This window comes from Gossypium hirsutum, chromosome A02, assembly GCF_007990345.1.
Source record: "Gossypium hirsutum isolate 1008001.06 chromosome A02, Gossypium_hirsutum_v2.1, whole genome shotgun sequence".
In the NCBI taxonomy this organism is placed as follows: domain Eukaryota; kingdom Viridiplantae; phylum Streptophyta; class Magnoliopsida; order Malvales; family Malvaceae; genus Gossypium; species Gossypium hirsutum.
This window is the reverse complement of record NC_053425.1, coordinates 98,512,543-98,526,138: the sequence shown is the minus strand read 5'-3', so window position 1 is coordinate 98,526,138 and position 13,596 is coordinate 98,512,543. Positions and strand designations below refer to the sequence as shown.

Below are 13,596 nucleotides of genomic sequence, written 5' to 3'. Positions count from 1 at the left end.
TGATAGATTAGAATTTCTATGTAAGATTTTTTTTTTTTAATTTATTGAATAATTTTGGGAGATTGATTTTGTAGGGGATTCCTAACATCGTGATTGGTAAAATCTTGTAGGGTAAACTATATCCAAGATCACTAAACTATTAATATGTATATATTTTAGTCACTCAACTTAAAAAAAAGTTACAAAATAATCACTAAACTATTCGAAAGTTTTCATTTAAGTCATTGAGTTGTTAAAAATCACTATTGAAGGCCATATTCATATTGCCTGCACCAATTGAAAGCCCTCATTCTCTACAATTCAATTTTTTTTTTCATGAAACAACTTTGAACGACAAAAATTTGTAAATCAAAATCTAAACAGCTTTCTTTTTTTATTTTCGACACTAACTATCAGATCTATTTAGATCTAATGTATGTTCTACTTGTCGATGTGTAGTAATCCACCGTACCTGTTGTTGAATCGTCGCTTGGAGCTTGCTAGCCGAACTTTTTAAAAAGAAAACTTGATAGCCCAATAACTTAAATAAAAACTTTCGAATAATTCAATGACTTAAATGAAAACTTTTTAATAGTTTAGTGACCATGTTCTAACTTTCTGAAGTTGAGGGACCAAAACATAAACTTACTAATAATTTAGTAGCATTGCTTTTAAAAGATGTTGGTTTGCTTTTATTCATTAACTTCTAACAAACAAGGATCGAAAAATAAAAGTATAAAAAAAATTTAGCCCTTAATGTTCACTCATTTTATCATTTTGAACCTTATTCTATTTTTTTAAGGTCATTTTGGCCCTTAAGCTTTAAAATATAATCAAATTGCTTGCTTTTGAATAGAAAAATTGATCGAGCTATTAAAATTTTAATGCCATTGACATAACAACTCTAGTGACTTTTTATATACACATCACTACTAACATGGATAAATTTTTTAAATGTTTTTATGATTTTATTTTAAAATTTGTTGATTTTTAAATATTTTTATAATTTTGTTTTAATTTTTTATGAATTATATATGTACTGTCACGCAAGTGGCCACATTAATATCGTTAAAATTTTCACAGTTCAGTTAGTTTTTTTCCCAAAAGCAAGCAATTTGAATAAATTTTAAGGGTTGAGGGCCAAAATGCCATAAAAAAATAAGGATCAAAATGAAAAAATAAATAAGGTTAAAGCCTAAATTTATCATTATGCCAAAAATAAACAAAGCAACAAAAAACCTCGCATACCATAAATTTAAAAAAAAATTGAAACATGAAAAAATCTATATTAATTAGAACATGATAAGTGAAAATAATAGGATGCAATACGAATACTTGAATATTTTAAAATATAACAAAACTTATATATAATGCCTCAAATATGATTATGAGATGATAATATACTAATACGATAAGGATACACGAATTGCATAATCTAATAAATAAAAAATCTAAGCTCTATAGGAAAGTGTGATAAATGGAGCAGAATTCGAAAATGCAATTGTTTGTTCAAATCTTAATGTCCTGAAATCAATAAATTACAACTGCTATTGTTCGTGAAACAATTCCCTGTTTGACTGACTGCATTCTCATTTTCTTGAACAGCCAAAAATGGTACCCTCAAAACAAAATAATAGGGTAATCCCCCCTAATGCTTTATTACCGATGTTCGTTTCTTTTTATCTTTAACCAATTGCTATCATGGTTTTATTTCTTCTACAGCCTAAAAGGAAATATTCTAAAGGCTTGTTCACACCTTCAATGAACAATTTCAAAACTTAAATTTGTTCCCTCTTTTGATTAAACTAACCGCTTTTAGATGAAGTCAGGCTGGCCTGTAGAAGTCAAGCATCGATGCCACATACGGCTGTTTGGATCTACTTCCCGGGGATGAGAAATGACCTCAGGAATGGGAAAGTAAACATAGTGGGTGTTGCATATACCAACTGTAATGCCGCTATATCCGGCAAATGCACCATGGACCTGCAAATACATACATGGATGCATCCAACATATTTTACAGGTAGAAAACGTAAAATGTGAATAATAAACAGCCCTGCAATCCAAGAAAGTCAAAAACCAATTTCAAACGGGCAAACTTGCACAACCCTATATCAATGTGCACCGAAGAGGATGTGACATGCTAGAAGACTCGTGCAAAGGCTAGTTAAGTTGCAAGCTTGCAATTGGTTGGCCAAAATTAGACTTCAATGTGAAGGTAGATTTTTAAATGACACTCAAAATTTATTTCTTTCCACTTTTCTACTCAACCGAGCATACCCCAAGTGGCAAAATTAAGATAAATGTTTAATATTTCTGGACCGCTTGGTTTCTAGTATCGAGACTACTTGACAGAATTTATTTTATAACTGCTGGTTTCTGGTATCTTAGCTCATTTACCAGTCTGCATCTAAGCAATATTGGTTTCTATACATGTGATCAGTTCCTAGTAGATCTCTTCTCGTATCAAAAGCAGAAGAAAGTTCAACAAGCAGTTCAAACAAAACATATTGTGTGTGAACACGTGGACAGTGGAGGGGAATAAAAGAAATGGATACTTACTGCATTTTGTCCCAGAACAGTACAGAGAATTCCATCAGAAGCATTTGCACGGCATGCACGGATCATGTATGTTGGATCAATATATTTCACATCTGCCGGGATGCCAATTTCCTTAAAGTATTTCTTTGTCTGGTAGGAAGGTATTGAAATAACATTTAGTACTGCATAATGTTCATCAAGTGTAAGAAAATTTAAATAAATCATCCAATGGAAGAACATAGAATGTGATTTCTTTTGCCATCTCTTAGTACCACAAAAGTTAAAAAGAGGTAGTACCTACCAACAACGTTTCAATTGTCTTAAAATAGCCACATTAGAGAAGATCCTTACATATAAATGCAGTAAAAATCACTACATTAAGGTAACCAACATCAATAAACTGATGACAATCAGTAATGCATTTTAGTGGTCAATTGTTTGATTTATCCATAAGACATGCACAGCACTGATACATAAATAATCATAACCAAACCAAAAGCAATCCATTACTATTTTGCAAGCAATCTAGTGCAAGAAAATGGAATTTTTGATCCAAGAGTAAGGCATCAGACTCAAAGAACAATTTGGAGATCCTTCAAGAATTTGTTACAAACAAAACTTCATATATACCAAATTCCAATCCTCATTCGAGTCAACTAAATAAGGTATGATTCATAACTTGAAAAAGACAGCAAATCTCTCTAGGACAGTGCACATGCAATCTGCAACACTCTCACCTTTTGAACATGCTAAGTTACTTATGAGGAAATATTCAAATAACTGGACTAATTGATTAACATAATAAAAAAAATGTCTTAAACACATCTTTACTTCTTCAGCCAGGAGTTTACAAACAAACAAATGTAAGAAATAGTGCAAACTACAAAAAGAAAATGAAATACCTCTTGTTGGATGCGCACACCAATATCTCCAAGTACAATGTTTCCAGAAGCATCGGTAGCATTAGTTTTCTCAACGAGATTCTGCACAAAAAAGCAGCATCTTAGAGATGCTCAACTTACATTTTGTCACGTGTATCATATTATTAAGTTTGAACATCTCTAAAAATTGATACTTCAGTCTCCAAAGAGAGAAAAAAGCAGACGAACAATTTCTCAAACAAATATAGAGAAATATTCTGGTACCTTAATCCCTGTTTTTGAAAATACTGATTTTAGAAAGGGAAATAAAATTCAACATATAGGTGCTTTTACCCTTCAACTAAATACCTATGGATTTCGTACCAAACTCAAAACATGACACAATTGAGAAAATACCAAAATATATTTTAGAAGGACCATCATTGCAAAATTGCCAAATGAATATAGAAAAAAATTCTCTGCAGTAGAGCAAGTGAATTCTCCTTAAGTTATAATTCCCATGGTACTGAAATTGATAAGATCCAAAACTTGCAAATAGAACCGCAAGGAAGAAGCAATAGAACAGACAACAGATTAAAAATTGAAACACGAAAGCAACAATAAACCAAACCAGCAGCAAGTAAAAGCCCAAAAATTACAATGGAGACATCGTTAAACCAAAAAGGAAATCATCTTCATCAATATAGATAGCCATTGAGTTAGACACCCTAAGGGAAAGTTTTTTGCCCACTCCAAGACACCATTAAAACTTCAAACTTGTGAACAATTATCACTTCCAAGAAGGCTCAAATAGCTATATATATTAAGTCACCTGTCCAGCTCCTTCTGCCACACAGACCACAGCCGATCCCTTTGTCTCTATTAAGTATTTCAGATGCCTTAATACACCATGAGGCCCATGCAAATTGAAAGGTACCTAGAGAATGCATAATCTGGATGCATCAATAACATGCATTTAAAAACTGTGATGGACATAGCTGATTGTAATTAATTGTTAACTGTCAGCATAATACCTCTGGAATCAAGCATATGTCAACTTGTCCACTAGCTAAGGATGACTGCATGGCTATGAAACCACTACTACGACCCATCAATTTCACAACACCGATTCCATGGTAAGCACTATGTGCCTTGTAATTGATTGAAGGAGAAAAAATAATATTAAGTGACAGGAGGGAGGTTTTGCACATACATTTAAGTAGAAAAGAATTGCACAATGCATGAATTCTAAAAGTCAAAGAACAATTTTTTTTTTTTATATCAAAGTAATCAAAGCTGATATACCTCAATGTATGCAGAGTTGATCGCTCGTTGTGCTTCTTCAACAGCAGTATCAAAACCAAAGGTTTTGTCCATCAACAGAATGTCATTGTCAATAGTTTTTGGCACACCAACAACAGCCACTTTCAACTTTCTTTTGCGGCACTGAAAGCAAAAGTGTACAAATATATAGATTTAGCAAAACATAAAGCCAACCCCCCTATTTGTGACAGAAGATTTTGACAATTCTCAGGAATTCTTAATCACAGAAGATCCTTTAATATCCCTCCTGATCTGATATATTATTCATACATGTGGATTTTAAATAAAAAAACAGAGCTTAGAAATACAAAATATGGAAAATAAATCTGAATCTTTCAGTTACCCATAATCATTGTACTGCCTTGAAGTTAAATCCAATGGTTAAACAAAATTATAAACACTGCTTAAGACATCAAGGGATAAAAAAGAAACCACCTTAGTTTCTCTGAGTTCCTCTTTTGAATTTAAGATAGTAAAAAATAAAGGAAATACCAAATTCAAGATTAATGAATTGTTCTATAGATACAGACTGTAAAATAAGTATCTGATATGAACCTCATTGTGAATAGCATTAGCCCCAGCATGAGTACCATTTCCACCTAGCACAAAAAGCATGTTGATTCCTCTTTCCTGACATCAATTTTGGAAACATATAAGAAAAACAATACATACTTGGCCTCTTTAAGTCCGGCTATTTTAATTCAAAATCTACAATTCCTGCAAGGCTAAGTTAATCTGACAAATAGTAGAAAAGTTAGGAGTACCTCCATACTAGTAACAATATCACTGACAGAGGGTCCTCCACGTGAAACTCCTAACAAGCTTCCACCTGAAAGGTGAATATTTTGGACTACTTTCCGCGATAGCTGAAAATAGCGCCAAATGAACGATATAAAATCTAGGATGGAGCACGATATTCTAACAAACCATTAAGAAACAATGCTTACCGGCATTTCAGTCAAGCCTTTGTCTGAGAATCCACGATAACCGAAAGGAATCCCCACAATGTTTTTTACACCATATATTTCCAGTGTGATGACAATCTGCACTAGTTCATTAATTTAAGAATGTATTGGTCAAAAAACACTAAAGCATTCAGGTTTCAGACTAAACATGAAACTTTAATCTAACATTGTATTTATGGTGTTAATATCCAATCATCATTACTTCATCCTACTTTATCAGTTTACCATGAAAGTAGAAGAAAAACTTTGGTACATGGTATTTTGAAGTTAAACTGAAATCTATTGACCAAGAGAACAATATGAGACATATTGCATGTCCAGAATCTTGGTCAGTAGACACTGAACATGAATTTTTTATTTTAGCATGAAATACAAATTAAAAACCAGTTAACAATTACATAACCAAACAATGAAAGCACTGAGTTGAATCAAATAGCGTAGCTGTTGTTGGTAATTACAATCATGCCAGCAGCAAATTGAAATTTTAAGTATGGTGCTGACCTGTCTAATGACATCATTAAGACCAGGGCAAAGCCCACCACAAGTAACAATTGCAGCCTTCACTTCTTCTGGTTTGAAATATATTTTCTCTCGAGGCCCAGCACGATGAACCCTAAGATGATATGTAATGTTACATAATATCATAACTGCCAAATGAACTACAAAGTTTCATACATTAAACAAAGACAGTGATAAGGGAATATAAAACATGGTAACAAATGTGGACACCTGATGACAGTGGACATATAAGTTACAAAATCTACTAGATCAATACAAAAGTTGGGAAACAATATTAAAAGCAATATAACATTATTTTACCACATATTATTAAGTATTGTAGTGAATGCAATAGAATGCATGAGTCTATGTAAACCTATAAATAAGTAGAGAATTATGCTTACCATTGTTCAACCCAAGTACAGTTAGGATCAATGCACTCCGCACCAGCAGATGTAGGAGACGAGTAATGTATGACCTGAAATATTTAAAGATCAGAATCTTGACCAATCTAGTCTAAATGCAGACGACTAACCGAAGCAAATGAAAGATTATTCCTGCAGAGCTCGAACAATTAAACCAATATCTTGATTTAAGATATAAAGATAAAAACAGAGAGACAAGCAAACCAGAATTTACTTCTAAAGGAGCAAGACAAGTAAATTTCTTTCCTGAAATTATTTAAGCCATTTCAGGTGATTTTGAATTCACATTTCAAACAGATACTCAACACATGGAAATTATCAATTTTGAACATGATCTCCAAGCTCTAAACGATAAGCTCATGTAAGAATTTCAATTCTCCATAACACAATTCAGCAAAACATCAGTGAAATTTAAATACATATATATGGAAAAGATATTACCTTAAGAAGCACTCTATCGTTATTATTAATATAACCATGCCATTCCTCATCCGACGGATAGCCTTCCGCAAAATCCTCAGTTACCGGAGTTCTGTAACAAAAAAAAAAAAAAAGAAGATCATTTAAGTTCTATTTGCTAAGTTCAAAATAAATAATTACTTTACAAAATAAATTAATAATTAATAAGATAAATGCCATCAAATTCATTGAACTCCAAAATAACTACAATATTTTAGAATTTTCTCACTCTCGGGAGTAAAAAAAAAAAGAACACTCTCAAGAAGTGAAAATCAGCTGGAAACAATTTCCAAAAAAAAAAAGGAAAAAAGGAAATTTTTTTTTACCTCATTCTGAGACAGAATGTGGAAGGAAACGACTGAGCATCGGGGAAAGTATCGGTGATGTGAGGAATATTAAAGCGTCTTTCGAAATCTTGCTGGAACTTTGACTTCCAATCAGGATCACTAAAATCGATACAATTTTTCGAGCTCTGTTGACTACATTCAACCTTGAAGAAACCACTAGTACTCCTCTGCGATCTCAGTGTACCGAGATTCAAGGAACTAAATCCATGGCGGAAACGGAGGAGACGACGGTGAACGTTGTCGTTTCGAGGGAGGCGGAGTTTCGGAGAAGCCGAAGTGGTGATCGTATGGGAAAGAGTTTCCATTAAACGACAAGTAAAGTTGAGTTTTTAGCTTTCTTTTTTCCTCTTTTTGTTTTGGTGGTTGCAGAGTCTATGATCAAAGATTCAAAGCTTTTTATTTTATTTTTTTTGTTTTTTTTTTATTTGGGAAAGCGGGGTATTTGGAGGGAGGGAGGAAAAATAAGAGGAGACAGAGAAAGCAGACAAATCGAAAACGGCAGCCGGTTTTGGCCGTACCTACTACAAAGTGTTTTGGCTTATAAAACCGAGGAGGCTTAAAATTCAACGGAGTTGCCACTTCTTTGACCATATTAACCTTTTCAATTTTTTTATTTTGATTAAAATTTGGCTTTTTTATCCTATAATACAAAAAAAATAATTAAATATTAAAATGGTATTCTCTTGACATTATTTACCAAAATGGGTTGAAGTGAACAGTACCAAAGGGTTGTGCCTGAATTGGTGTCAGACACTAATTTTTTTTTGCTCAATCATTTAACCATATTAGCTAATAATTTATTTAAAAAAACTAATCTTATTTAAATGGTAGAGGGGCCATATGCAACGGTACCTATATTATACGCCTATACCAGGCAAAATTGGGTTTGTACGGGTAAAAAAGTGTGGAGGGGCATTCATTGGTGGCACTAGGGTTGGAGAGCACATGTCAGGTGACACTAGAAAGAAGAGAGAGGCCGTCAGGCGGCACCATTGGGAGGAGGGACTGTCATGTGGCACCAGACCATTATAAATTTGAGTTGAACAATTGTAGCAATTTGTGTGTTTTCTTGAATTGTTGAAGTAATTTTTGTGTTTTGCTGAATGGTTGTAGCAGCTAACCGATAAGAAGAAAGGAAAGGAATTTTTTTTTGTAGAAGAGAAAACAAAGAAGAAAAGTCAGAAAGATATGTAAGGTTTGTACAGTGATTAATTTTTGTTATTATAATTTTTTACAGTTGAATCTTGTTTTGTTTTTCAAATAATTATTGAGAAATTTAATTATGTTTAAATATTTTTACATATTTAGATTGAAGATGGATAATCAATTTTTTGTATGTGTTTATTTCGATGGAGTAATTTTAACAAAAACAATTACTTGTATATTTAAATTTTGCCAACAAATAATTATGAGATTTAATAGAAATGTGTTGATTAATGATATGAAAAAAAGGATCAATGCAAAAATTGTTAGACGTTGTGAGAGAAGGATCTCGAAACTATACTACAAATTTCCAGTTTCGCCAAATCCCATCAAATTCACTGAGATGGAACTTGTAGATGATGATGAAGTGGATACAATGGTCGCATTTTATTGCCAGAATCAGAGTGGCCACACTGAACCGATTTAGCTGTTTGCTGAGTTAGTTAATGTAGAGTCAGCTGAAGATGTCATTCCACTAACTAAAGAACATGGAGTTCAAGATCCGTATACGGATGTTCTGAGAGTGTCTATTGATAGGCGATCATCTGTACGCAGGTTCAACATCGATTTTAATGTTCCACCTGCGTCTAATAATCTTAACCTGAGTCCCCGTTTACAAATACATCAGATGGTGATTGAAACTGATATGGATGGTGAAGATGGATATGATAATAATGGTCCTTTTGATCATAAGGTTGAAGATTATAGTTATCCCGATCAAGATGAGGTCCCAGAAGATATCGGCAATGAAGGCGCGAATGATAATGAAAATGTTCACGCATCTTCAGTCAGGAACCCAATTTGAGGCATTGTCATACACAATGATCCTAGGGCCCCACATGTTGATTGTAGATTCCGATACGACACATGCATTTGAGTTCCTTGAGTATCCCAATATGCTACCTGTTCACCGATTAGCCACAGATCCCAAACGTAAGGAGTTGTTTATGGGCCAAAAATCCGCGACCAAGGAAGACTACATATTTGCCATCAAACGGTATAGCATGAATGTCGATTGACTACAAAGTTATCGTGTTTAAGCCGATATTGTATATTAAGGTGTGTTGGAAGTTGGCAAAAGGGTGCAATTGGCAAGTACGAGTTGCATTTATCCAGAAGTCACAAATGTGGAAGATCCATAAATTTGTTGGGCCTCACACATGCACTTTTGCACGTATGACACAAGATCACCTCAAACTTGATGCGAAAACTATCTGCAACTGCATCTTGTCAGTGATTAAGGACATGCCGACCATTCCTGTATCGGTACTGATTGCCGAAATGTAAGAATTATTCCAGTACTGAATGTCATACCAGAAAGCATGGATAGTTAAACAGATGGTCATGAAGCAGTTGCATAAAGATTGGGATGTGTCGTACAATAAACTACAATGGTGAATAGCCGCTATGCGGGAGTTCGTGCTAAGGACTATGTTGAATTACAAACACGACCTTATGACAGCTCGGACAACCAACTACAACCGGGAAGAAGAATTTTTCATTTGATGCGTGCGGGCTTTTCCCCACTGTAGGCCGCTTGTGCAAGTTGATGGAACCTGGTTATACGAAAAATATGCACAAATCCCACATATTATAGTTGATCAAGATAAGAACCAGAACTTGCTCTCGATAGTGTTTGCCATTGTGGAGTCGGAGAATATGGAATCATGGAAATTCTTCCTGATGAACTTGCATACGAATATTGTTAGAGACAATAATATTTGCATCATATCTGATAGATTAAAGAGACTAATTGACGCAATTAGGTGTTCCGATGTTTAGTGGAGATCCGTTTACTGCATTCGACACATCGACGCCAACTTCCACCAAGACTACAAGAATGCAAATTGGCGGAAACAAGTAGTGAACATGGGTAAATTTCAGTTTCAACATATTTTTTAAATATTCTTAATGCTTCCACAAATTAATTCGAAAAGGTAACGTGCCTTTTCGAAATACATACGCATTATACAAGCTAAAACAATACCGTTTTAGGTAAAGGCTGACTAAACTTGAGGATGATATACACAGTGAAATGAATTCTCATTTCTGAGAGTGGTTAAGTACCATGGAACCGTGATAATGGGCTAAGAATTTCGAAATTTGCCTTCAACCATGAAAATCTCAAACTCATAAAATTATCTTTAACATCACCAGGCAAGCGTCCTAGTAAGTGATAGCAAAGCACCATCAGTTCGGACACTTTACTCATACCCGTGATCGTCTTCTCTAACCAAAGAACACATATCTGCAGTTTAAAAAAAAAATCATCTAAACAAATAAACAATATACAAATATTGAAAATACATTTTCTACCATTTGTAATTTATTTGTAATTTAATAGCGAACATAAAATTGGTTAAAATCTCCAACTACATAAAAAAATAAAAAAATAAAAAAAAAACATTTTTACTCATTAATAGCAAATATATAAATATGATATATTACAAAAATGCATACAAGAGCATGCATGTATATATATAGCTTTTTTTAACAATGAACTTAATTTTTTTTAATTCTGAAATAGTTTTTTATCCTAATAAAAAAAATTAATGACAAATGCAAAGCAGAACATGTAAATGTACATATATATAAATTAAAGTTTCAAAATTAGTATTACAAAAAATATATATAAACACATAGATGCTTACTGATGGTTCCTGCCAACACAAACTTTTCTCTTAAAAATACTAAATTGTTTTTTCACAAAAAATAAACATTATTATTATATTGATCGAAAATATTATTTTTCTATACATAACCAAAAAAATAACATCTGATAACATATATCTCAAACAATATAACCCTAAATATGTTCCTTTCAATATATATCTCTAATGCATTCAAATAGCATCACACAATAAATTTTCAACACATAAAATATTAATAATATATAAAAATTAATGCCTTAAAACTTAAACAAATAATAATTAAAAGAACCCCTGGAAACCTCAAACATACCATTTCAATATTTAATTAGTTTTTTATACTAATTAAGTAAGAAGCATACAAATAAATCTCAAATATACCATCTTAGTATTTATTTAGTTTTTTTTATAGTACTTAAGTGAAAAACATACAAATAAATAATACTCCAAAAAATTTAAAACCCTAAACACACATGTTGCCTCCTCTTCTTTTCACCTCAATAGCTTTTTTTTTTCTTTCTCAAATAGCAGTTGATCCCTGTCCCAGCTTGTTTTATATAGGGATAAGGGGAGAGGAGGGTTTGGGAATAAAAAAAGCCCCCCGTGACTATCCAGTCACGTCCGTAATAGGTGGTCAAATCAGTGCCGCCTGACTGACGTGATTGGACAGTTATGGAGGATTTCTTTTTTTATTCTTAAAGTGGTGCCGCCAGTGAACCACCCTCCACCAATTAAAAATTTTTTTAACCCGTATAAAACCCGTATTTTGACATTGTTTAACCCGTTAAATCATACTGGTATAATCATAAATGACCACTCCACCATTTAAATATTATTTAAAAAATTATGGGATAATGATGGTTAAATGATTGGCAAAAAAAATGGGTGGTGCCGCCACCCATTCAGGCACCACCATTCAACATTGTTCGCTTCAACCCATTTTGGTAAAAAATGCTAGGGGAATACCATTATGGTTTTTATTTATTTTTTGGATTATCAAGGTAAAAAAGCCTTAAAATTTTATAAATGTTTTAAAAAAATAATATAAATGGTTAAACCAATAATTTATAGTTTTTACAATGTATCAATAGAAGCAATCTTTAATTCAATTTCATACAAAATACATATGGATTTCGATTTATAAATCAATGAGGTGGAGATTGGATTGAACTAAAAATCGATTAGTATACCAATTCGGAACAAGGGAAAGAACTGATTAATGTATGAAATCGTACAAATCACTAAATTAAGATAAAAAAAGGCTGAATCGATCGAATCAGAAATAAATAATCCAACCAATTTGACCACCAATTCAATTTCAAAAACCATATTATAACTACTAAATAATGATATTTAAATTCAACATCTGACTACTTTAATTGCTGCAGGAATTCATTGTGAAGAAGGGCTATAATTAGAAACATAACAAGTTCACTAGTATGAGCTTGAGCTCCAAGGAATATACATAGATAAAGTTTTGGTCTTAAATTTTTAATTTGAATTGTTCAAATTTTAAATAAAAGAAAGAAATAAGTATCACAGTAGAGAACTGTAACCGATGAAGGTTAAATTAATGAAATATGCCATTTTTTATAAAATTTAAGAAATTAGGCCATTTTTTTATATTTACAGAGTATAGGTTACTTTTGGAAAATTATTTTTTTCTTCTTTCGGTTAGAAATTAGAGTTTATGAATTTTTTTTCTTGTATTTGAGATAGACATTATTATAGTTTTAAGGTAAGTTTGAATTTACGGTGATGTCGTGGAGCTCGGTGACCTACAAATTTCATCTGCCATGTGAGTATGAAGTGTAATAGCCTAAATTTTCAGTGGTGTCGGAACAGTGATTCGAGATCACTAAATCCGACAAATGAGTAGAAAATATTAATAATTTAGTGAATATAAGTTAAGTGTGAAGTTAGGAAAATTTTTGAAATAGCGAATAGTGTACTAGAAATAAAAATTTCAAAAATTAGAATCGGAAATGAGATATCGAGAGTTTGAAAATTTTAAAATGAGCCATAAATATTTATAAGTGTTAATAAGTTAGTATTAAAGTTTCGTTAAGAAATTTTAAAGTTTCGATAGTTAATTGAATAAAAAGGATTAAATTGTAACAAATGTAAAATTATGGTAAATGATTAAATAGCTTAAATGATAAAAGAAAGAGGGTTTAAAAGGCAAATAGACCCAAGATCTATTTGGGCTGGACGGCAAGAGGCATGAAATCAGCAGGAAAATTGATGAATTAAGGGCAAAATTGAAATATTGCAAAATTTACTTAATAAACCTAGGACTAAATTGGAATTATCTAGATTTCTCATTATTTTTCTACATTCTCATCAGC

General features: G+C 32.5%; 1 protein-coding gene across 1 annotated transcript; it reads right to left on the bottom strand.

Annotated features, from left to right (window-relative positions):
• Positions 1–1,467: 1,467 nt before the first annotated feature.
• On the bottom strand, positions 1,468–7,915 carry LOC107951697 (ATP-dependent 6-phosphofructokinase 5, chloroplastic). Its single transcript, XM_016886823.2, has 13 exons — positions 7,377–7,915; positions 7,033–7,123; positions 6,571–6,644; positions 6,170–6,281; positions 5,651–5,746; positions 5,468–5,569; positions 5,259–5,333; positions 4,686–4,826; positions 4,415–4,531; positions 4,213–4,317; positions 3,423–3,503; positions 2,542–2,670; positions 1,468–1,962 (listed from the first exon to the last, which is right to left on the bottom strand). The coding sequence occupies exons 1-13, from the start codon at positions 7,700–7,702 to the stop codon at positions 1,795–1,797; spliced, it is 1,617 nt and encodes a 538-aa protein (XP_016742312.1). The 5' UTR covers positions 7,703–7,915; the 3' UTR covers positions 1,468–1,794.
• Between the last annotated feature and the right edge of the window lie 5,681 nt (positions 7,916–13,596).